This window comes from Oncorhynchus keta, chromosome 31 (assembly GCF_023373465.1).
Source record: "Oncorhynchus keta strain PuntledgeMale-10-30-2019 chromosome 31, Oket_V2, whole genome shotgun sequence".
Classification (NCBI taxonomy): Eukaryota; Metazoa; Chordata; class Actinopteri; order Salmoniformes; family Salmonidae; genus Oncorhynchus; species Oncorhynchus keta.
Window position 1 is genome coordinate 136329 of NC_068451.1, and position 25725 is coordinate 162053.

Genomic DNA, 25725 nt, shown 5'->3' on the forward strand with positions numbered 1-25725 from the left:
AACTGTATTTTAAGACGGTTAAATGCTCTACTAACAAAAAAGCTGTTAGAATTGTAAGTATATGTATGTCCCTTAAGGTCCTTGTGTAATTGTAATGTAATATTGTACCCCCTAGCTCGATTGTCCATTGTTTGTAATCTATGTATGCTTGTGTTACCTCATGTGCTTTATGTATTGATTAATAGAAAAAAAGAAAGAAAAAAAGGGAAATGTTGCACAATGTAGCAACGCCCACTTCCGCTCTACATTACATCCGACCCGATACATAGCTTCCTGTCTCGATCGCGTCCTGTCAGCCTGATTGTAGCCATACTAGCTTCGAAGTCCCTCGTTTTATTATTATCTCAGTATATTAATATTATCATATTTCTATAGTGTTTTTTTATAATTATTGTTGAAAATCATGTTTATCCGTTCAGTTAGTGATTTTTGTAATTCGATTATTGTGTGCTGTGTCTTTTTTTGTTTCTTCACTTGCTAGCTATTAACGTTCTAACTAGTAAGGTGGCTAGCAATTAGCCAACGCCTCCCTCCGCTACCAATCATGGCACTGTTTTACTCAGGACGCTTGTAAGAGCTGCCATTGACGGATGTACATCGTCTGGCCAAGACAAGTAGCAAAGCACCGAACTCCAAGTTAAAAACAAGGATTCAAACTTTGTGTCCAGTTACCTTTTCAACTATGAAGGTAAGTAATAGCCAAGTTGCCTATCTGATCAGACAATGACGTTTACTCAAAGCTGTAACTTAGTTTAAGACATGCCTTTTGCAGTAGTTAGCTAACATTATGATTGCTCTTTCTTTTGATTCCAAACAGCTTCGAACAGGGCCAATGTGACAGGAGAGGTCAGCATAAGGGTTTGCTGCTACAGGTCCAGGAGGAAAAATGAGAAACCACACAGTTTGACTCTAGGGTAAAAAGTCAGGTGTTTGTGACACTATATGCAGGTTACACAGTCAGAGATGAAGCCTAGTCTTAGACTAAGAAGTTCCTTTCAATGGAGATCTGCATTAAGAGGCATTGCTGAGTCTAGTAATTGTTCATTTCTCTTCCTTGCTGTTTATGTAAGCTCTGTTATGTTAAGACACATTAGATTACATTTAAACAAGGACATATACCCTTAATAGAAAAGTTTAAATCCGTATTGCTGTAATGAATTTATTGGCTGTTGCATGTTGCGCCAGTCATTTCTGTTTGCTAGTCGTGACATGTTGAGTGATTTTATATCCCCACGTGGGTTGTACTGAACCCCTGTGTGCCAGTAACAATGACACAACATCACCACACAGTTGCAATACTATTCCAGTCTGCACAACATCACCACACAGTTGCATTACTATTCCAGTCTGGGACGACTGGAACACCAGTCGTCCCACCTGTGCATTGCTGCACAGAGGCCGAGCAGCAGTGGCGTAAGCCAAGGACTATGGTATGTTTTAATAGCTATACCACATATCAAAATCATATGGTTATAATCCCACCATAATGCTAATAAATGATTTAATGAAAACTTAAATCGTCTCATGATTAGATTTAGAATAGTGCCCCGGCACTGTCTTTTTACAGGGTCTGCAACCTGGGCCCAAAGGCAAAATGACCATCACCAAGCCCACCAAAAAGCGCATGGCAGAAGGAGGGATTAGGTGAGTATTCCCTAATAACCAGTGTAGTAGGTAGTAGCTGGTCATATCCTATTAAACTTAGACTATATAAAATTATTTAATTTTAGGTGGTTTCAAGTACATTGTTTAGATTGGCTAACCACAGAGGCTGCTTTGCGGAAGAACACTCTACAGCTCCCTTTTTGGAATGCTCCCTGACCTCTCAGTTCTCCAGATAGAAGAGGCATACAAGAACTTTGACCCTCTATCCAAGCCATTGATCTGCAGCATGGGGATGTCTGCTGAAAAGCTTTTAGTTGACTCCCATTTTGGAAAGGTACAGGTGGGGAGCCTCCTGTCTTACCAGCAGCCTCCAATCACAACATGACCATAGTTCACTATAAGGAGACACCACCATTCCCTTTACTGCCCCTGGGTGGCTACAGACTGGAGAGCAACTTTCAAGGCTGTACTTGTGCTCAATGAAGAAGACCAGCTTCACATAGTCTCTTCAGGTGAGAGAATACATAGAGACCCAGTGGTGTTCTCACTAATTGGAAAAGGGTGACTGGCACTACTTATGTGTACATGCAGAAGTTCTTAGGCAGGAAAGACTAAATAACAAGGGACAGGCTCCTTTATCTTTCAATTCATGAAAGAGAAACAAACCAACATCTGTCTGTGCAATTCATTAATAATTTAAAATAATTCCGTAAAATGTTTCTGTTCTCATCACTAAATAAAAACTATTTATAACATTTTGTTTGGAGTATAAGCAGAGGTATTTATTATCAATAAAGGGACTACAGGGTGTTAGACAATGTGGATGGTCACAGCTAAAAAAGGATAGATGCATTGCGGTAGTAGCTCATTGCCCCTTGGCCCATGCCTTCACAAGAGGCATTCACTGGTAGTTTTGTGAGAAGGCAAGCCACAGCCCAGATGCAGTTGATGCTTCCCATCAGTGACATGAGGATCTCTTGGACATGGTAATATTCTACTGGAATAGCAAAGGTACTGCTCACTTTTTTTAGACGTCGAAGCCCACTAGAAGGTTCAATGAAATCTTCTTAAATTCCTAACTTCCAATAAAGATGCCGTACCAACTAATAATGTTAACGTCCTTAGCACTAACGTTAGCTAGGTACTGGTAGCGAACGTTTGCTAGCTAAACAGACAAAAGACAACCCAATCGAATTTAAAAAATGTATAGAAATATGATTCTATTAATATACTTAAGTAATGAAAGTGAGGCAGCTTGCATTTCTGATTGCAAATCACTCATAAAAGCAAAATATGGTCAGCATTGCTGTGTGCTGCTGGTTATAACAAGGTAGAGTACAATTTCATTTAATAATTTAATTAGAATTGTTCTAACACCAATTATAGTCAAACTCGCAAACTGTTTGACTTGAAAAAATACAAAAAGAACCGTTTGGGCGCCAAAAGACCCAGCTTTTTTTGGTGAGCTTAGCAGAACGAGCCGGCTCACTGAAAAGAGCCGGAATGCCCATCGCTACTGACAAGATGCGATCGGGACAGGAAGCTATGTATCGGGTAGGAAGGTGAGTGGAAGTGGGCATTGCTATGTTTTGCAAAAGGTCTATGTGAACGCAATCCCCAAAAACTGATATCACGTGTAGCCTAGTCAATAACCCACAACTGGTCAGTGTGATTGTGTATGGGTAAATTTGGGCGTAACATAATTTAATACTAAATAAAAATGTTTGGTTTTATGTTTTCACACATTTTCTTTACCGCTTGATGTCAACAAAGCACTTTTGTGTCAGTTTTATTCAACCACAACACACTTTTAGCTCTGTACACAAACATTTGAGGCCCAAATAAATTTTTTAAATGTAATAGAAATAACTATTCGTCACAATTTTTTCCCCAGTACAAATATATTCACATTTCAGTGTCATTCAGTTCACTCTGTGAACATGAAGTTCTCATAAATTCTTTAAAAAAATATCACAGTAAAAAGGAAAGATGGTAAACATTATCTAAACAGATGAGTCACAACTTGATACAATATAATATAATAATCAGACAGTCATTGCTGTTTCTAATACATGCATTTTTTTGTACAGCTCTTGTAAACAAAGATTTAAACTGTATAACAAGTTCATATGACACTTCAATGAGCATTTCAGCTTTCAAATATGTTAAACTATGACATTTATATTTTACTTTTTGTGCTGTTTTATTTACAAAATATATTAGATAGTGGAATCTGTATATAGCCTATAGCCATTCAATGCTAAGAGAGACACATTTTCTTGTAAATAACAGGTCATCAATGTTGGACGGTACTGGTCATGAATGGTCCCTGCTTTGCCCATTAAGGTGACCCAAGGGTTGGGAGTGCAAGGCAGCCAATGGTGCCACCAAGTGCATTCTGGTACACACAGCCAATTTAAAGAGTATGGCTGTGTGTACCAGGTTGGGCTCTATTCAATCCATATTGGTGAAATTCAGCATTACAGTGAGATTTACATTTAAAGATAATGTTTCTGTGTTAGTGGAGACTGCATTCACAGTAAATGCTGCACGTTTCAGCTCAATGGGAAATTACCATTACATTTATAGCGTGCAGTATGTAACACTTCAGCAATACTGGTTGAGCTTGCTGTATTCAGAAAGGCTCCTCATATGTGTAGACCACACTGGCCAGGTGTGGGCCATTGGCATGGAGAGATGTAGTGCTCCAGGGGCAGGGCCTCAGTGTGCTCTAGGAGCTTTGCAGGGGTATCATAGTGACTTGACAGTGAAGGGGACGGTGTAGCCCTACACCACTGTGGGCCGGAAGGTGGAGCCAAGCTTCTGCCCCCCAGCCTTCACATCTGGCTCAGCATAGTTTAGGCAATCAGAAACACAACAAACATGAATGTGTCATAGTGCTCACATATTATTTATAGTTCTATGAAGCACCAGAAACATATAGCTCAAGTACAGTTTAAATGTGACATCCTTAATTTCAGAAAGGGTAACGGGGGTTAAGGATTGAGATGACAACATACCCCAGTACTGTACACACAGGGGCTTGGGCTCCCGAGTGGCGCAGTGGTCTAAGGAATCTCAGTGCTAGAGGCGTCACTACAGATACCCTGCTTCGAATCCAGGCTGTATCACAATCGGCCGTGATTCGGAGTCCCATGGGGCGACGCACAATTGGCCCAGCGTTGTCTGGGTTTGGCCGGTGTAGGCCTTCATTGTAAATAAAATTTGTTCTTAACTGTCTTGCCTAGTTAAATAAAGGTTAAATGTTTTTTACAGTACTGGGGTATGTTGTTATGACAGAGCTCACAAGGGCAAAAATACATTCAAATTCAAGTGTTGCCCTGTACTCTCTCCAGCCATGTCTTGAAAGAGCCTCCCTCATACTCAGTAGGGATCATATCATGGGCATTGTTGAGCCCCTACAAGAGCTCTGTGGCTGGGATGAGGGCTGATAGGGGAGGCCTCAGACCCTATCCCGTACCCAACCTTCGAGAAGGAGCTATTTTAATTTGAGATGCCTATAATTGTCTTAGCGACTGACCCTCTGTCTTGTTTATCACTGGCCTTCTCATTATAGGGCCCCCTCATCTGTGGGAAGGAGGGGGAGGCTGTGCTTCCCTGGCATGAGTGCCCTTTATCCAGCACATATTAAAGGGTCTCTTTTAGAGCAGGCTCCACAGACCAAAGAAAGGAATGTTTATACTGCAATTGTGAGACTGACTAAGCGAAGGGGAAGAATGAGCAGCCCATGGAGAAAAGCTGTTTGCTTGTTGAAAGAGAGAGAGAGAGATGAGGTGGGACTGAAAGACTGATGCACTCAGATTCACGGATGGCTGGAGGGAGGGAGTTCCAGAGCCTAGGAGCAACCCTGGAAAAGGCCCTGTCACCAAAGCTCTGGAGCTTGGACCTGGGGATGTCAAGGTGGCCTGCTGTGGTGGAACGGAGTGAGCTTGAAGGTTGGTGCGGCAGGTAGCCTAGCGGATAGAGGCGAGCCAGTTCCAATCCTATGGACCACTGCCTGTCGTTCTGCCCTTGGGCAAGGCACTTAATCCCCCACGGGAGAGGGAGGTCTTGACTTTGGCAATGTTGCAGAGGTGGAAGAGGGTAGAGTCCAGGCTGACGCCAAGGTTACATGCGTGAGAGGAGGGAGAGAGTGGTGTCGTCAATGGTGAGGTTGCCAGCTTTGGTGAGGGTAGATTTGGTGGCTATCATGAGGAGTTCCATTTTAAGGTTTGTTGCATCCATGTTTTTATTGCAGAGGTGTGAGGTATGATTGTAGCCTGGTGAGGAGGACCTGATGGCTCACTGTGTCAAAAGCGGGAACTTAGATGGAGAAGAATCAGGATGGGCACCGGCATCAGCAGAGGTGAGGAGGTCATTGACAACTTTGCGGAGTGCAGTTTCAGCCCTGCGGAGGAGGCGGAAACCAGACTGGAAGGGCTCGATTAGCAGGTGGGTTTGGAATTGGGAGGCAGCAGTCCATTCCAGTCTTGGCAAGGAAGGGGAGTAGGGCATACAATTGTATTTTTGGTCCACCAGCCACTGTGGCAGGTAGATTAAAAATATATACCAGCCACTCAGATTTACCAGCCAAAATATTTTTGTTGTTGCTAAAATTACACCATCAAAACACAAAAAAACAGATGAGCATGCTTTGTATTGTTTCTAAAACAATACATGTATTACTAGTAAGAAGTAATGTGGTATATTGTTTAATTAAACGTTTGTGACCCGAGTCTTTTAACCAAATATCATAGATGAGACAAATCTTCACCTGACCCTTTAAGGGCGGGAGGTTACATGGTAGCATGACTCCAGTCATATTTGTGCCTGTGAGATTGAGTCTGACTAGTTGAGACGTTGTCTTCTCTTCCCTAACAGTTGAAATTTAAACATAGAAAAACAACCTAACTTGTGAACGAAACAATGTAAATAGCCAAGAAACATGAGGACAAAATCTTACATCAGTAGACTTTCCTATAAATTAAACCAACTTTTATGCCTCTGGAAAAGTAAAAAAGAAACAGAGTGCAAAAATACCATTTGGGTAAGGAATACTTTTTCATGTGTGCAGCTTTTTTCTTATAAAAGACAACAAATTAAATTAATCAAACTACACCATAATTATATGCAGTTGAAGTCGGAAGTTTACATACATTTAGATGTTGCTTCAATATATCCACAAAAATTGTATTCCTCATGATCCATCGATTTTGTGAAGTGCACCAGTCCGTCCTGCCCCCACAACATGATGCCGCCACTCCTGTGGTTCGCGGTTGGGATTGTGTTCTTCGGCTTGCAAGCCTCCCCCTTTTTCCTCCAAACATAACGATGGTCATTTTGGCCAAACAGTTATATATTGTTTCATCAGACCAGAGGACATGTCCCCCATGTGCAGTTGCAAACTGTAGTCTGGCTTTTTTTTATGGCGGTTTTGGAGCAGTGGCTTCTTCCTTGCTGAGCGGCCTTTTAGGTTATGTAGATATAGGACTTGTTTTACTGTGGATATAGATACTTTTGTACCTGTTTCCTCCAGCATCTTCACAAGGTCCTTTGCTGTTGTTCTGGGATTTATTTGCACTTTTTGCACCAAAGTACGTTCATCTCTAGTCGACAGAACGAGTCTCCTTTCTGAGCGGTATGACGGCTGCGTGGTCCCATGGTGTTTATACTTGCGTATTATTGTTTGTACAGATGAACGTGGTACCTTCAGGCGTTTGGAAATTGCTCCCAAGGATGAACCAGGCTTGTGGAGGTCTTAGCTGATTTTTCCAATGGTGTCAAGCGAAGAGGCACTGAGTTTGAAGGTAGGCCTTGAAATACATCCACAGGTACCCCTCCAGTTGACTCAAATGATGTCAATTAGCCTTAGGAATTTTCCAAGCTGTTTAAAGGCACAGTCAACTTGGTGTATGTAAACTTCTGACCCACTGGAATTGATACAGTGAAATAATCTGTCTGTAAAGAAATGTTGGAAAAATGCCATGTGTCATGCACAAAGTAGATGTCCTAACTGACTTGCCAACACTATAGTTTGTTAACAAGAAATTTGTGGAGTGGTTGAAAAACAAGTTTTAATGACTCCAACATAAGTGTATGTAAACTTCCGACTTCAACTGTACATAAGTAGCAGACAGTGTAGTCTCTCATTGGTTATTTTTGGTGATGAGAGAACTACAGTGTACTAACCAGCGCTGTGTAGGTTATTTTCTAAATGTAAACTGTTACAGTTACTAGTTAACTGTCCAAAATTGTAATCAGTAACGTAACTTCCGACTTCAACTGTACCGGTATATCATATCCCGTGGCTGCTGCCATTTATTAAACTGCTGTTATCCCTGCACAAACTACACTTCACCTTCATAAACTGCACCACTCATATTTCGAAATGGACTACATCAAAACATCAATGAATAATTGCCCTCAGCAGTCTTTGGAGTGGCACCTGTCTTATCACTGCACAGAGCAGTGATTGGAATCTAGAAATAAGAAACAATTAGATTTAGGGGCCTCAATGGTCCCCTCAGCAGCGCGTAGAACGTGGATACAAAACCCTGTGTTAATGAAGGCACTTGCAGAGTCATACAGTTGTTACCACTGCTTACAACCAAATGTCTACAACAGAAGTGTATCAGAATTTGAGCTACTGATATGAGTGATGACATGAGATGTGGGTGGAGTGATTTGGTATGTGTTGGTGGCTCTCTGTGTATAGTAGATGGAGGCCATGCTGCAATGTCAGATGAGAGGCAAGAGAAGGCTTACACTACAGTGGAGTGGAGCCCTGGGCCAGCTCCTCCCATCATCAGCACAGCCAATGGACATGTCAAGAGGGAAAGTGCCAATATTATCCCTGGTCAGCATAGCAACAACATGGATTTTTAAATTGATAGTTATCTTAATGTAAACACGTGCAAATAGGCACACGCATACGCACACACGTTCACACACACATACTGTATAAACACCCACACTCACGCACTCACTCATGCGCGCACGCAAACACACACTCTTAGGGACTTACAGTACTAATGAAAGTCACTGATGACTAAAAAGGCATCCTGGTCACATTTGACATACACACACACATTCCCCCCCACACCATTCCTCTTTCCTAATCATGCCACGCCTCTTGCCTTTAGATGGCAGTCTAAGCTTTTGGAGAGGCATAGCAGATGTAGGCTTGATGGGGGAGATGTTATCCAGTTTCCGCACAGAACTGGTAGCCATGTTGAGAGGAGTGGAGGTCCTCAGTGATAAGGCCATTCTGCAAGAGGCCGGTGGGCTTACACTCTGGGTGACAGCTTCCCACAAATACTTACATGTATGAAATATCAGAGAGTTAAAAAAATGTAATGTTCTGTGGGTAACATGTACACTGAGTGTACAAATCATTAGGAACACCTTCCTAATATTGAGTTGCACCCCCCTTGCCCTCAGAACAGCCTCAATTTGTCGGGCATGCACTCTACAAGGTGTCAAGTGTTCCAACCATGTAGCTGGAAGTCCTTTGGGTTGTGGACCATTCTTGATACACACGGGAAACTGTTGAGCACCTGTACTCAGTGTATTTAGCAGGTTTATATAGAGGGAGGTGGATTGGCAAGGGTTTCGTAGAAAAAAAAATATAATTGGGGATTGGTTAATTTGTTGGACTGATTTATTTGAATTGTCTGTCTATTTGTTGTAACTGTAATGTGTTTTGTTGTCAGATGCTGTTGTGCGAACTCCCTTTCTGAGATGTTTTGGACTGCTGGACTCAGTGAGGAGGGTTCTGGACCTGAGACCCAGTGAGACTGACAACCAGCAGCAGGTCCACAATGCTCTTAATGGTGAGAGAATGTAAGCTTGGATGTGAGCAAACATACAGTGGTTGCTCCACTAAAAGTTTTGCGATTAGAGGTAATTTGTGGTTTAGTACAGTACCCTGCGTCACCACTTCATTGCTCCAGACCAGTGCAAGGGGGAGTTAGAGCACTGATTATGTTTTTGAGTCCTACTGTGTCTCTAACTGACAATGAATGGGAGACATGAACCTAAATAGAAACTGATAATTGTGCACGATTTCAGTATTACTTACTAAAACTTGTTACACTAAGGTTTTTATTATTTTATTTTGTTAGGATTAATTTGCTCTTACTGTAGTGCTGTAGGCCACTCCCGACCGGTCTCGTTGTACAGCGCCTGAGTGGTGCAATGGTCTCAGACACTGCAGTGCAAGCTGTGTTGCTACAGATGCTGGTTCAATACCTGTGCCTGCCTCGACTGGGAGACCCATGAGATAACTGTAGGTTTTTGGTTTCTCTCCCTTTAAAAACAATAATAAATCATTCTAAATAACATACTGGCTTTATTATTTACAAATTAGCAACCATGTCTAACCCCATGTTCAAGAATGGCCTTTTTCCTCGATCATTTTACGTTATTTGAAAACGAAATAATCTCCAAAATATTTATAATTTTTAAACAAAGTGATTATTATTAATTTACAATTATATAAAAGCCCATTGGATATTCTCACAGATGTATTTTTAACCCTGTTGTTAGCAGGACAATATATATTGGTCATGGCTCCCGAGTGGCGCACAATGGGATTGCCTTGCAGTTCTCCAGCTGTATCCACTGAAAGCGCGCAAGGTTCAAGGCTCGAGGGTAGGGGGCACAGGATGGGCCGCAGAGCCGTGTTTCTTATTTCAGTGTTCATTGCCCGATGTTATACCAGTACAACCATGTATACTTCCTCAGTGCTGGAGGACCAGTTGGAGGACCAGTGGAAGCCGAGGCAGGATGAGCGCCCACCCAGCCCTGGTCACCTCTACGTGGGCAGCTTCTCCAAGGCCACCCCCTCAAAGTGCCTGCGGCTGTATTGCTCTAGCTCTTCCACCACCCAACCTCAGAACCAGACCACACAATCGTCCATTGTCTTATCCCGCATCACCACATCCTCAGTGTGTCCGCCTCTCACTGTGGCTGGCCTGCCTGTGGCCACACAGGCAGTCCGAACTCCCCACCGGCTCTTCAACCACTACACCACTGGCAACACCTCTGCAGGAAAGAGAGGCAGGGCCGGGTCTGTGGCTCTCCATGCATCCTCCAGGGTGACTGTGCTCAACACTACCACAGAGTCAGGGCTGGGGACCCCTCTACAGGTGCTTCATCTAACCCAGGAGAGGGAGCAGGAGTCTGGGGACATGGAGAGCCAGAGGCTAGGGAAGGAGAGGATAGTACTTGTGCAGCAGGGGGTACTACTGGACACTCCAGAGATTCAGACACACTAGGCTGGGAACAGTGGGGGTCTCAATCAATGATGGAGAAAGAGGGGGAGGAGGAGGGGAGGAACAGGAGAATGAAGGTACAGAAGGAACGGTTGCATAATGGCAAGAAGAGGGCATTAAAATAACATAAAACCAAGTGAGAGAAGAGAGAACCGTAATGAAAACAGTTAAAAGAAAATAGAGTGAGCGAGCGTGTGTCCTTGTGGAAGAGAACAAGAAGGTGAACTTCGTCATGTCATGTAACTCCACACAGACATTTCAGATTTATTTTAATTTTTACGTACAGTACATTTTCACATGGTGTTTATTACTGCAGTGCCCATAGTACTTTAATTACCCATGGTCTTCATCATCAAGGACATTGAAATACTTAATGATTGGGGAGAGTATGCTAAGTTGAGCCATTTTTTTACATTCAGTATTACCCTGTTTTGGGAAATATCTTTGTTAGAAAGACTACAATATCTACATATATTTCAGGATGTTGTGCATCCCTGGAAATAATCAGAATCATTAAATATTACAGTTAAGTGGGTAAGGTAAGTTAAGCTGCCTATTTCTGTACTGAATTAAATATTACCACTATTTTTTTAAACACTGTCTATCTTTATTTCCCAAACACAAATCAGCACAATCACACAATCCATTGTTTTGTGTTTTAATAATATAAAGCATATTTAACACTGGCTTAATTAATACCTGACTAGCACTTTGTACTTTTTAAAAACACTTTTAACTTAGGCCAGGCTCTGTTTCACCTCATATCCCAGCGATAATGCAAAGAAAACACTTACATTTGCTCAACTTTCACCCCAAGGCAAACATTTAGACTATATTAGCCCACACAGCTACAAGGATGCACTTTCATGCTAGGTTTAGGACCTCACATTGAAGCTTATAGGGCAAATCATTTGTGTCCCCCCTCTTGACAGGGTAGATATAATTTCCTGCAAATCTACACATTTTTCCATAGGGCGGAGAGAAATGATTGCAGTTTTTAATATGATATAATTGTATTTGACCTTTTACTGCATTGTGCTAACTCAGGGTCACACAGTGTTTCTTGGAAGACTTAAATAAATATACTTTGAAACAAGTCTACACCGCAGACACATGGTTAAGGGCTTAAAGAAATTAAGACAGCCGTACCATGTGAGGTATAGAGATTAAATGTATTCCATTTTGAGTTTGCATCCTAATATTACACTTTATATACATCACAGAAGACTGAAATATAACAAAACTTTTTTTCAAAATGTATAATGTTTGTTAATTAAGAAAAAATATTAGTAACATTCCACCCATGAGGCCACTAGGTAATTTGACTTTAGGAAAGGGCTACAAAATGAATGCCCCCCGGCCGGTACTTCGACCATGATAACAAGTTTAGATAGTTTAGCAGCCAGCTAACTTAGTAATCTAAAAAATGTTAGCTGACATGGGCTAATTGCCTATCAGTGACTGACATAAGAGAAAAACTGATGAATCACAACCAAATTTTGAAATTGCACCTTGTGTATTGTATTCTAATTTGCAACAGTAAATTGAGACCCCAACTGTTCCCAAAAAATACAAATAAAAGTTGCCCATCCCTGATATAGCTAGTACACACATAGCTCTAAGAATAGCTTGTCACTTGTTATGGATCCTTAGATATGAGTGTCACACCTTTTTTCAGATGAACCTATGGGATGTTTGAGGGGGTGTTCCTGCAGCAGCATATGCAGGAACGCCCCATATTGCGGGCCGCAATCACACACTGTCGCTCTCATCTCTCAGGCGCATCAGTTACGAACCTCCCAAGGAAAACGAACCCCCTCTTTCAATTGGCTCCTGGAGGCTTCTCTTCCTATTGGCTCTTGACTCCTGTCTGACGTGTAGATAGTTCAGGGAGAGGGGCCTGAGAGATGAGCTCTCTAGTAGGTAGCAGTATAGCGAGGGGCCTGAGAGATGAGGTCTGCAGCTGGACTTCTCTCAATGAGTGTCCCAGACAATGTCCATTCAGACTATGGTGATCTGTCAAAAAACAGCGGCCACTAGTCGGTAAGCCTTTCCCGACTGTAAACAAAAAATGGAATAAAGTGTGTGGATGTATGGATTATGTGAGCAGCACTACACTACCTACACAGGTCTAATGTCATGATGTTTTTGAGATGTCTTAGCCCTGTGACATTGATGTAACCTAATTCAGTGTTTCCCAATGGAACCTGTAGCATACTGTATATTACACAGAGGCCGGAGCTGTCTGGATTTCCTGATTCCCCCTTGTTTCCATCAGAGGTGCTGTAGATTTGAATACAAACCCCCAATCACTACTCTATTCATCAGGGCTCAGCTTAAGCAGCCTGCTGCTGCTTTCGGATCTCTCTGATCTGAATATGGCTCTTTATTAAATTGAGGAATTCTCAGACTGACCATTTAAAACACTGTCTAGGGATTGGGAAGGTGGGGGACTTTTGAGTCTATGTTGGGTCATAGAAGTAGAGTATTACTTTTGTTTCCTTGGGGATTGGAATCATAACCTTTCTTGATTAGAGGCTAAAGCTAATCTGTTTGGTTCTCCAGATGTGTTTGTTTACAGAGGGTTGCTAGTGGCAGATGCTGGTCTAGTTGACCACTTAACACATCCACACTGTGAGTGTCCATCTGTTCACCTATCCTTGTATTGGATTCGTGGAGCATATTATCCCATCCACCACCTCTGTGTGGCAAATTACCCTCCTGTTTCAAAGTAACCAAATTTGTGGTGTGGTGGACTATTAAGGTAGCAAAATGGCTGCCATGCATCACCCAGGTGTGATTCCAGATGTTAGTTTGACATTCACTTTGCTCCTTTGGTCAAATTGAATCATTTGCAGAATTATCCATCGCTCATCTGCCATCCCCGGCTAACTACATTAGAGACTGGGATGGAAGCTGGCCCAGTGATGTCGCTGTCAGCAGGGGTGTGCGTCTGTTTACCCTGTTTAATCCAATCCAGCATCTAATGTTCAGGCGGGACAACAAAATGAATGATGAAACAGCCTGCAAATGGTTGTTTGATCCAATTGGGCGTTCTGGGGCCACAGTGTTTAATGACGTCCAAACTATGTTCAAATCAAATCTCATTTGTCACATACCGATACAGAGACAATATGCGGGGGCACCAGTATCGAGGTAATTGAGGTAATATGTACATATAGGTAGAGTTATTAAAGTGACTATGCATAGATAATAACAGAGTAGCAGCAGTGTTCCAGGGGGTGGGCAATGCAAATAATCTGGGTAGCCATTTGATTAGATGTTCAGGAGTCTTATGTCTTGGGGGTAGAAGCTGTTTAGGAGCCTCTTGGACCTAAACTTGGCGCTCTGGTACCGCTTGCCATGCGGTGGCAAAGAAAACAGTCTATTCCTAGTGTGGCTAAAATCTTCCTCTGACACTGCCTGGTATAGAGGAAATGGGTGGCAGGAAGCTTGGCTGTAGTGCCTTGCGGTCGGAGGCCGAGCTGCTGCCATACCAGGCAGTGATGCAACCCGTCAGGATAATCTCGATGGTGCAGCTGTAAAACCTTTTGAGGATCTGAGTCTCCTGAAAGGGAATAGGTTTTGTTGTTCCCTCTCCACAACTGTCTTGGTGTGCTTGGACCATGTCAGTTTGTTGGTGATGTGGACGCCAAGGAACTTGAAGCTCTCAACCAAGTGGAATATAGCTCATCATGAAATACTCTACCGCTGGCGAGCAAAACCTTGAGACTTCCTTAATATTACATTTCATGCACCAGATGTTATTCACAAAATGATCAACTTGGATTAGCTAACACAACATGCCATTGGAACACAGGAGTGATGGTTGCTGATAATGGGTCTCTGTACGCCTATGTAGATATTCCATTAAAAACCCAGACGTTTCCAGCTACAATAGTCATTTCCAACATTAACAAAAATGTGCTTTTCTTTCAAAAACAAGGACATTTCTAAGTGACTCTGAACTTAACAGTAATGTACAGTGAGGCAAAAAAGTATTCAGTCAGCCACCAATTGTGCAAGTTCTCCCACTTATAAAGATGAGAGAGGCCTGTAATTTTCATCATAGGTACACTTCAACTATGACAGACAAAATGAGAAAAAAAATCCAGAAAATCACAGTGTAGGATTTTTAATGAATTTATTTGCAAATGATAGTGGAAAATAAGTATTTGGTCAATAACAAAAGTTTATCTCAATACTTTGTTATATACCCTTTGTTGGCAATGACAGAGGTCAAACATTTTCTGTTAGTCTTCACAAGGTTTTCACACACTGTTGCTGGTATTTTGGCCCATTCCTCCATGCAGATCTCCTCTATAGCAGTGATGTTTTGGGGCTGTTGCTGGGCAACATGGACTTTCAACTCCCTCCAAAGATTTTCTATGGGGTTGAGATCTGGAGACTGGCTAGGCAACTCCAGGACCTTGAAATGCTTCTAACGAAGCCACTCCTTCGTTGCCCCGGGCGGTGTGTTTGGGATCATTGTCCTGCTGAAAAACCCAGCCACATTTCATCTTCAATGCCCTTGCATTGCCGTGATGGTGTTCTTTGGATGCAACTCAGCATTCTTTGTCCTCCAAACACGACGAGTTCAGTTTTTACCAAAAAGTTATATTTTGGTTTCATCTGACCATATGACATTCTCCCAATCTTCTTCTGGATCATCCAAATGCTCTCTAGCAAACTTCAGACGGGCCTGGATATGTACTGGCTTAAGCAGGGGGACACGTCTGGCACTGCAGGATTCGAGTCCCTGGCGGCGTAGTGTGTTACTGATGGTAGGCTTTGTTACTTTGGTCCCAGCTCTCTGCAGGTCATTCACTAGGTCCCCCCGTGTGGTTCTGGGATTTTTGCTCACCGTTCTTGTGATCATTTTGACCCCACGGGTTGAGATCTTGCGTGGAGCCCCAGATCGAGAGAGATTATCAGTGGTCTTCCATTTCCTCTGTCATAGTTGAAGTGTACCTATGATGAAAATTATAGGCCTCATCTTTTTAAGTGGGAGAACTTGCACAATTGGTGGCTGACTAAATACTTTTTTTGCCCCACTGTATGTGTTATGGCTTTACAACCTCTGCTAGATTGTGGATACATATTTACCTGTCTAACAAAACACAGAGGGTGTTCTTTAATGGCAGTCTCTCCAACATAATCCAGGTAGAATCAGGAATTCCCCAGGTCAGCTGAATAGGCCCCTTACTTTTTTCAATTTTTAATAATGACATGCCTCTGGCTTTTAGTAAAGTCATGTGTCTATGTATGGGGATGACTCAATACGTCTGCTACTACACCAACTGAAATGACTGCAACACTTAACAAAGAGGTGCAGTTAGTTTCAGAATGACTCCTCAGGAACCTCCCCAGCTCCTGGTTCATGCTCTCCACCTGCCTGTTTGACTTAGGCCTATAGCCGGAAGTGAGGCTGATCATGACCCCGAGCGTCTCCATAAAGACTCTCCATACCTGTGATGTGAATTGGGGGCCACGGTCGGAGACTATGTCCTCCAGAAGGCCATAAGGACGGGAGACCTGCTGGAGTGATCTGTGAACTCAGTGATCTGGAGAGCAGTAGGGAGACCAGAGAGAGGGATAAAAACGACAGGATATGTAAACTCTATCCACAACCACCAAAATGGTGGTGAAACTGTCAGAGGGGAGATCAGTAACAAAGTCAATGGATAGATGAGACCAGGGACGCTGAGGCACGGGAAGGAGTTTCCTTGCTGGAGCATTATGGGAGGGATTTGGTTTGGGCACAGGAGTTGACATAGCGAGTGGCATCCTGCGCCAAGGTGGGCCACCAGTACTTCTCAAAGATGGATTGGGTAGTGTGAGAAATACCTGGATGTCCAGTGACGACAGCTGTGTGTGCCTAGGTCAGCAGCCAATCCCTTGTCCCTGTGGGAACGTAGATGCGCTCAGGAGGACAGTTAGTGGGTTCGGGCTCCCTCTCCAGAACCTGGCGGATGTCCACATCTACATCCCAGACAACAGGGGTAATGACTCGAGAGTATGGGGTTATAGGTGCAGTCTGGACAGGACCATCTTCAGAATCGTAGAGACAGGACAGGGCAGCGGCCTTGGTGGTTTTTTAACCTGGGCGATAGGCCAGCTTGAAGTCAAATCTTGTGAAGAAAAGGGCCCACCTTGCTTGGCACAGATTCAGCCTCCTCGCTGTCCGTATGTACCCCAGGTTCCGATGGTCAGTGAGGATGGCTGACGCCCTCCAGCCAGTGTCACAACTCCTCTAATGCCAACTTCACTGCCAGGAGCTCTCGATCACCAATGTTGTAATTCCTCTCTGCAGGTGACAGTTTCTTAGAGTAGCGGATACAATTTATGTAGATTACCTTGTTGTTGAGACAGAACTGTCCCCATGCTCACCTCTGAAGTATCCACCTCCACCACAAAGGATATCATGGGATCAGGGTGTTTGAGCAATAGGGTGGAGGTGAAACGTCCATTGAGTAGACGGAAGGCCTCCTACGGGGGCCAACCTTGAGGAGAGATAGGAGCGGAGACAGAGCTGAAGTTCCTAATGAAACGGCGGTAGAAGTTGGCTAACCCCAAAAACCATTGTAACCCATTTATGGTGGTTGGGGCTGGCTATGACCAGACCGCATCTACTTTCTTGTCATCCATCCTCACTCCCTGCAGGCTGATTTGGTAGCCTATGAAGGAGATCGACTTCTGATGAAACTGGTACCTCACAGCCTTGATGAACTGGTGGTTACCCAGGGGGTGTTCCAGGACTGCTCAAACGTGAGCGATGTGATCTTCCAGGGTAGCCGAGTAGACCAGGATGTCATCGCTGTACATGACCACCTGGCATCCGAGCATGTCCCTGAACACCTCGTTGACAAATGCCTGGAACACTGACCGAGAATTGGCTAAGCCAAAATGGCATCACAAAGTACTCGTAGTGACCAGACATCGTGCTAAAAGCCATCTTCCATTCATCCCCCTCACAGATGCGGATGAGATTGTATGCACTCCGCAGGTCCAGTTTGGTAAAGAACCAGGCCCGCGGAGCTGTTCGATGGCTGCCGGCACCAACGGGAGAGGGTAACGGTGCTTAGTGGTGATTTCATTGAGTCCTCTGTAATCAATACATGGACGTAACCCTCCAATCTTCTTGGCCACAAAGAAGAAACCAGCCAACGCAGGAGAAGTGAATGTGCGAATGAAACCTTGTTGGAGTGCCTCTTGGATATACTCCTCCATGGCTTGGGTTTCAGCCACTGACAGAGGGTAGATGTGTCTGCACGGGGGCACAGAACCTGCAAGCAGGTCGATGGCACAGTCCCAGGGGCGATGAGGAGGAAGAAGGATGGCATGGGTCTTGGAAAATACCTCCGGGATGTTAGGCTGAAGGGCAACCACAGGACTCTCAACCAACGTGGAACCACAGGGGATGGGGAAGCAGGTCCTCCGGCATTTGGATGACCAGTCTGTAATTCTCATCCTCGACCATGAGATGGTGGGGTTATGGACAAGGAAGGCCAGTTCCATCTTGACAAACTCGCTCAGACGTCTGCTGAATAGCGCAAGAAGCGCCGGCTCATTCCATCCGCTGGATGCGGCTACTGTCCGGAAGATGAGCGTGTCCTCGGCAGCCGTCTGGTGGAGTAGGCTCTCATCCCCTCTCTGCCCTCCGGTGGATGATCAAAGATACATTTCAACAGAGCCATGAACCCCTCATATGAATCTAGCTCCTCCTCTCCCAGACGGCCGTGGCCCGTTCCAACGCCTGCCCAGTCAGCAGAGAAATAACCGTGGCAACCTTGGACCTCTCGGGTGGAGGGGTTCCCCATCTGGTGTGCAAAGTAGAGGGAGCACCGAAGTAGGAAGCCATGGCATTTAGATGGGGTGCCATCATATTTATCCCGGAGAGACAAACGGGCATCACTGGCCTGAGCGGGTTCCTAAATGGTCTGTAGTGCTGGCTCGCTGGGTCGACTGGTTGTAGAGTATCCTCCGCTAGTTGAAGGCAACGCCTCCCGGGTATGTTCGAGATGTTGCACACTGTGAAGAACCTCTTCCATAGGCGTCTCCAGTTGTGCCAGCTGGTCGTGGTTTTGACAAAGAAGGTATCCCTGCTCGTCGACTGTCTGGGAGATATTCTGTTATCCTGCTGCGTCCATTGTTTGAGTCAGTATTCTGTAACGAAGACGCTGAGAGTTGAGAAGCAGGTGGTACCTTTAACAAACCAACAAACATAGACCGAGACAACATAGTAGTGACGTCTTCACATAGACACAGAAACAATAATGACTGTGACAATAATCACTGTGTGCGTAATGATGGATGCCAAGACCGGTGTTTAGTATACCTGCAACGTCGAATGCCGAAGGGGAGGAGCGGGAGTAGACGTGACAGTACTACATAGAGCAATGACTACATGGAACTTTATTCCACATCGGATTTAAAAAACGGATGAAAATACACAGCGGGGACTCCTCCACCTGTGGGATACTACTCAGTATCAGGTGATGCTGCATCCCAACAAACCAGTGTGTGGATTATTTGTTTACGTTGGAGTAACAGGGAGTTGCAGCGCCATGGACATTGCGGCATACGCCATATGGAGAACAGGAAGCCTGATTTGCCCCTATTGAGCAGAATATACAGTCTTCGCATTATGCAGAAGACCAGATCCTCCTGTCAGGGGAGCCCTCTTCAACAGGTTACAGTGGAGAACATGGGACAGTCATATGGAGGACAGCAGCAAGAAGTTGCCTCTCCAGCCCCGGCACCATTGTCGGGCATGGCTGCGACTGAGATATCATGTCCTCGTTCCTCAGGAGTTGCCTGCTATGGAGACTGAGCCCACACTAGATGTCCTTCCCCATCCTGCCTCTACTGCGGTGGAGTCTGAGGGAACCTTCTCCTCGGCTCGGGTGGCCTATAGGGTTCCAGCAGCATCGCCTCCAGATCATCACCAGCCAAAGCTACCTGGCGAGCCGTTGACTATACAGGTCACACAATACTTGCAATCTCCTTCAAGCAGTGACAGAGAGCAACATAGCTCTATCTGCCGATCTCTGGACTTGTGGGATGGTGTGTGTGCCCAAAGTGAGTTCTGTGACATTGATTTAATCTTTTCTTTACAGTACCAGACAAAAGCCACCATTTGCCTTGAAGACAGCTTTGCACACTCTTGGCATTCTCTCAAAATCAAATTAATTTTTTTGGTTACATACACGTTTAGCAGATGTTATTGAGGGTGTAGCGAAATCCTTCATGAGGTAGTCACCTGGAATGTATTTCAATTAACAGGTGTGACTTGTTAAAAGTTAATTTGGGGAATTTTTTTCCTTCTTAATGCGTTTGAGCCAATCAGTTGTGTAGTGACAAGGTAGCGGTTGTATACAGAAGATAACCCTATTCGGTAACAGACCAAGTCCATATTGGGGCGGCAGGGTAGCCCAGTGGTTAGAGTGAAAGCCGAAAGGTTGCAAGTTCAAATCCCCGAGCTGACAAGATACAAATCTGTCATTCTGCCCCTGAACAGGCATTTAAACCCACTGTTCCTAGGCTATCATTGAAAATAAGTTTGTTCTTAACTGACTTAAAGGTAAAATATTATGGCAAGAACAGCTCAAATAAGCAAAGAGAAATGACAGTCCATCATCACTTTAAGACAAGACAGTGCAGTCGCAAAAACCATCAAGCTCTATGATAAAAACTGGCTCTCATGAAGACCGCCACAGGAGACTCAGAGTTACCTCTGCTGCAGAGGATAAGTTCATTAGTTACCAGCCTCAGAAATTGCTGCCCAAATAAATGCTTCACGGAGTTCAAGTAACAGACACATCTCAACATCAACTGTTCAGAGGGGACTGCAGGAATCAGGCTTTCTTGGTCGAATTGCTGCAAAGAAACCACTACTAAAGGACACCAATAAGAAGAGACTTGCTTGGGCCAAGAAACATGAGCAATAGACATTAGACCGGTGGAAATCTGTCCTTGGTCTGATGAGTCCAATTTTTTTTTGTCCCCACAGTGAAGCACGGTGGAGGAGGTGTGATGGTTTGAGGGTGCTTTGCCGGTGACACTATCTGTGATTTATTTAGAATTCAAGGAATTTAAGGCACCAGCATGGCTACCAAAGCATTCTGCAGGGATACGCCATCCCATCTGGTTTGCGCTTAGGACTATCATTTGTTTTTCAACAGGACAATGAACCAACACACCTCCAGGCTGTGTAAGGGCTATTTGTCCCAGAAGGAGAGTGATGGAGTACTGCATCAGTTGACCTGGCCTCCAATCACCCGACCTCAACCCAATTGAGATGGTTTGGGATAAGTTGTACCACAGAGTGAAGGAAAAGCAGCCAACAAGTGCTCAGCATATATGGGAACTCTTTCAAGACTATTAGGAAAGAATTCCAGGTGAAGCTGGTTGAGAGAATGCCAAGAGTGTGAAAAACTGTCAAGGCAAAGGGATGCCAGATGTGTTGCGCTGCATGAGGCAAATGATGGTCACACCAGACACTGACTGGTTTTCTGATCCCCGATCCCTACTTATTTTTTAAGGTATCTTCGACCAATAGTTGCATATCTGTATTCCCAGTCATGTGATATCCATAGATTAGGGCCTAATGCATTTATTTCAATTGACTGATATCCTTATATGAACTGTAACTCAGTAAAATCTTTTAAATTGTTGCATGTTGTGTTTATATTTTTGTTCAGTGTACATACTGTATCAGGGTACTTTTCAAGAGTGTGCAGGTCCTGGTTGATACAGTTTGTTTTCCTATTATTTGCTCTTATCCTTATTTAATGTAAAAAAGCTTACATCACAAAATGGCAACTACTTCTAAACATATAATCAACACACTTCATGGATTGGCAATAATCCCTGTTGAATTCATGATGCGTTTTGGTCAAATCAGTTCACAATGTGTTCTCAACCTCATTCCAATATTTAAATGTAGTTGATTATTAGTCGAGTACAGTTTATAAACTCGATAGTACTGAAATTAAATAACAGTTTACTGTCTTTTGTGAATAAAGGTTGAAATCTCATTGATCAACTTCTCTACCAAATATTACCACTTTGAAATGATGTGGTGTGCCCACTGGGATGCTGTTGCCTTGTCAGCACTTTGCGGCTTCCTAAAATATTTAACTTGAATTATGAGTCACAAGGCCCATATAATTCCAGCATAAATATGTGAGGACACCATTTGTATGTGACAGTATCTGGCAATTCATGAAATAAATCATGGAATAAGTAAATCACATTGCAATGTCTTAATGCATGTTGCTGTATGCAATCACATGGCAGCAAACAGGTCGGCTGGCAAATTAACTAATCTAAACGTGCCATCATGGCTGACTTAATGGTACATTAAACTCACAAAATGATCAGTGTCCATGGCTTTGTGTTGAATCAATGACATGTTTGAAAATGGATGTCAGGTGAATGACCAGTAAGAGTGACAGACCAAGCATCCTAATTTAAGTGTCCTTAACCTGAATAGCAGGATTAGCTAAGTACTAAAATGCCTGATGGAACATGTAACAATGATTTTCAATCAGAAAACAGACCAGACAAGAGAAAATACTCAATTAGAGACTTTAACAGGTCAGTAACATGCAGGAATCTTCTTCTTCAGAACAACACATTGGAAGAATCTCAATTGCATACTTCTCACGTCCTCTCTCAAAACATATTGGAAGAGAAAGTCCCTCCCCTCTGACCTTCTCCTCCAATGTATTTTGAGAAGGAGGCAAGGAGAGATGACTTGAGAACTAATGTATTTGTATTTTTGTATGTATTATGGATCCCCATTAGCTGATCTGTTAAAGTCTCTAATTTGTATTTTCTTGTCTCTTCCTGGGGTCCAGCAAAATAAAGGCAGTTATATTCAAATAAAAACGTTACGTTACACATTGTGTGCCCTCTAATTCCATATATCTACAACAACAAAAAAATTCCATGTGTACGTGTGTGTCTATCTGTGTCTGTGTCTCTTCACAGTCCCCGCTGTTCCATAAGGTGTATTTTTTTTTATCTGTGTGCATACTTTATGGAGTAGAGATATGCACCTCTGAACAAGTCACACATACCCATAGCCTACACAGTACAATGTCATAGAGACTGAGCTATACATTTACATTGATAGCTGGATTAACATTTGGATATCTATGTCCCTTCTACTCCCTCAGTTATGACATAGCAGCCAGCCAAAGTTGTTGGCTCCGCACAAGTACAACTATTCATGGCTCAAAAGGTCTTTTGTTGTGTGCTAAAAAGATTTGCCTTATCCACTCAACCTGTGAAGCTGTTAGGATAATCAATCTGTTTCTCATTCTGCAGATAGACTGACAGACTGTGTCCATTGTTGCAGATATGCTCATCTCAGCTTTGATCATAAAGCCACCAGTGAATCCATTGTTGAGGCTACTTTGAGCCACTGGTCAGGGTGGATCTGGTGTGACATATTTTGGGAGATCGTCAGGTGGATAACCTCAGCACCCAGAACCATCAGTTTTGATGGAGACTAGGCTGTTGCAAGAGACTAGGTGGATGTATGTGAATGCTTGGTGAGGCACACACACACACACACACACACACAGAGAGAGCAAGAGACATGTAGCGAGTTCAGTCTTACCTCAGAAAAACCTTTAGACGCCAGAATAGTTGCAAGATGGTGCCACTTGGAGGCGTCCGTCGCATATTTTAAATCACACACATATCGAGACAGAACGTGTGCTTGGCGGAAGAGTGAAAATGTGGTGTACTGTTTATCCTGACGTCAGTTAGCACGTCTTGCACTACTGCTGCTGTCTCGTAACTACGTTTCAGAAAGAATTAGGGAATCGATAGGCTGGAGAAAACAGTTTGCACATCGGCCCTCGCGGAGTCACTGAAATTATTTCTGCATCTATTCCAAACTGGACTAAAACAGCACAATGAACAACTGTGCATTTCTACTGATCCTGGCCGTTCAAATCTACGCCGAAGGCATAGAGGGACCAACAGGTAAAGAGCCATTTATTCCTGTTTTCAAGTCACTGCGCACTTGGGAAGCGATGCATCCATCCTGGAGAGTTTTGCATCGATATATTGATCCTGAAAAGGGGTATGAAAGATGTCGCAGTATGTTTTCCGCAGTTAACTTTATTCATAGGCGACTGAAGGCTATTCAATGGAACGCTCGATATATTGTATAATGAAGAGGGTTTACTGAATTGTCAAGGTGCGAGATAAGGGGCTTTTATGAAAATGTGTTTCATTAGATTGCTTCGAATCGGAGGATAGTGCTTGTTTTGTGGCTCACTGTTTTGAAAGACTTGACCCTCAGATCAGAGTCCACCTCACATTCCCGCTTTTTGTTATAACTCTACCCGTCCCTTTAAATATGGTAGTCTAGGGTATGTTATTAGTATATTCGCCTAATCGTTTATAGCCAATATTTCCAATATTTAAGTAGGCTATTGAAACAGTGCGTCTGCTACCCTGTCATGATAACCTATTCGTATTTTTTGCTACTCTAATTCTGGATGAACATTTCTGGACATTCAATTCCCGAAATTGCATTCCAACGTATAAATGTGGATACAGCTTTACCCATGTTTTGTGTTGAGTTCCGTTTTAAAGCCTCATATCTAATTGAAATATGCAGACTGCTGAGGGAAAATCATGATTTGATTTAAGAACATGTGCTGACCAGCTGGCAAGTGTCTACACTGTCATTTTCAACCTTTCCCCGACCCAGTCTGTAATACCTACATGTTTCAATCAGACCACCATAGGCTATGTGCCCAAGAACGCCAAGATAACTCTCTAAATGACTATCACCTCATAACACTCAAATCTGTAGGCAATAGCTCACTGGTAATGGCTCACATAAACACCATCATCCCAACCACCCTGGACCCATTCCAATTTGCATACAGCCTCCACAGATGACGCAATCTCTATTACACTTCCCTCTCCCACCTGGAGGAACACCTACACGATATATACAAAAGTATGTGGACATCCATTCAAATGAGTGGATTCAGCTATTTGAGCCACAGCTGTTGCTGACGTGTATAAAGTCATCATCTTGTCCTGTGTATATATCTTTTAATCTTTTTTCTTTGCATATATTTTTCTTAACCTCAACTTCAACATACTCTCTTGCAATCTGCCTCACCCAATGTGGTATGGATCTACTATCTTCTTTACTTTAGAACCAGAACCCCCAACAGTAGCTACTAGCTAGTAGTCAGCTAGCTAGTAGTCAGCTAGCTACTAGCTAGTAGTCAGCAAGCCACTGCTAGCGGTCATCAGTTAACATTTAGCCCGGACAGCTCTTGCCAGTCTGCACAGCGCAATTCAAACCAGAGCATATCGGACTTATTTTTCTACATATCTCCGGATTCCTACCGCAAGCTCTGAAACTTTACACCTGGATCATCGCAGCTAGCTATCTGCTATCCAAGTGGCCACTCCTGGCTAATGTCTCTGTCATGAAGCAAGCACCAGTTAACCTGGAGCTAGCCTATGCTAGGCCCATCTGAAGAGGTCCATCAGCCACTCCTCTGGCTACAATACCTATTTTGCCAATTGGCCTGGACCCCTTTTACTGCCGATATGGAGCCCCACCCATCCATCACGACTGGACTACCAACGTAATCTGCCCAAGGTTTTTTTTTTCAACAGGCTCCTGCATCGCGATGTCCCCTGAATGCCCATCTGCTAGCCTGTTAGCCGCAACCCGCTAGTTATCTAGAGCATATCGGACTGTTAACTGAAGAGGCCCATCAATATACCTATTTTGCCAATTGGCCTGGACCCTTTTACTACACTGGTCTGCCATATTAACCGCACGAGGGGG

General features: G+C 43.6%; 2 protein-coding genes across 19 annotated transcripts in view; both read left to right on the forward strand.

The window, feature by feature from the left end:
- The first annotated feature begins 265 nt into the window (after positions 1-265).
- On the forward strand, positions 266-11454 carry LOC118364162 (glucocorticoid modulatory element-binding protein 1-like). 16 transcript variants are annotated; one of them, XM_035745403.1, is made up of 10 exons: positions 266-688; positions 818-914; positions 1291-1430; positions 1568-1644; positions 1731-2117; positions 5183-5773; positions 5864-5971; positions 8321-8461; positions 9318-9437; positions 10351-11454. In XM_035745403.1, exons 7-10 carry the CDS (start codon positions 5950-5952, stop codon positions 10881-10883), a joined length of 816 nt encoding a protein of 271 aa, XP_035601296.1. In that variant the 5' UTR covers positions 266-688; positions 818-914; positions 1291-1430; positions 1568-1644; positions 1731-2117; positions 5183-5773; positions 5864-5949; the 3' UTR covers positions 10884-11454. The 16 variants fall into 16 exon arrangements, 12 of the variants coding, with proteins under 12 accessions (XP_035601296.1, XP_035601300.1, XP_035601294.1 ...); XM_035745407.1 differs by having other exon boundaries at positions 818-1430; positions 5864-6057; XM_035745401.1 differs by having other exon boundaries at positions 818-1430; positions 1830-2117.
- Positions 11455-23475: 12021 nt separating this feature from the next.
- Positions 23476-25725, forward strand: part of LOC118364163 (receptor-type tyrosine-protein phosphatase U) — a 306643-nt gene continuing 304393 nt past the window's right edge. For 2 of the 3 annotated variants that reach the window (XM_035745412.2, XM_035745413.2), the window contains exon 1: positions 23476-23882. In XM_035745412.2, the coding sequence (XP_035601305.1) occupies positions 23813-23882 (70 nt within the window). In that variant the 5' untranslated portion in view covers positions 23476-23812. The remainder of the gene's footprint in view (positions 23883-25725) is intronic. The other variant, XM_035745414.2, reaches the window with a different exon arrangement.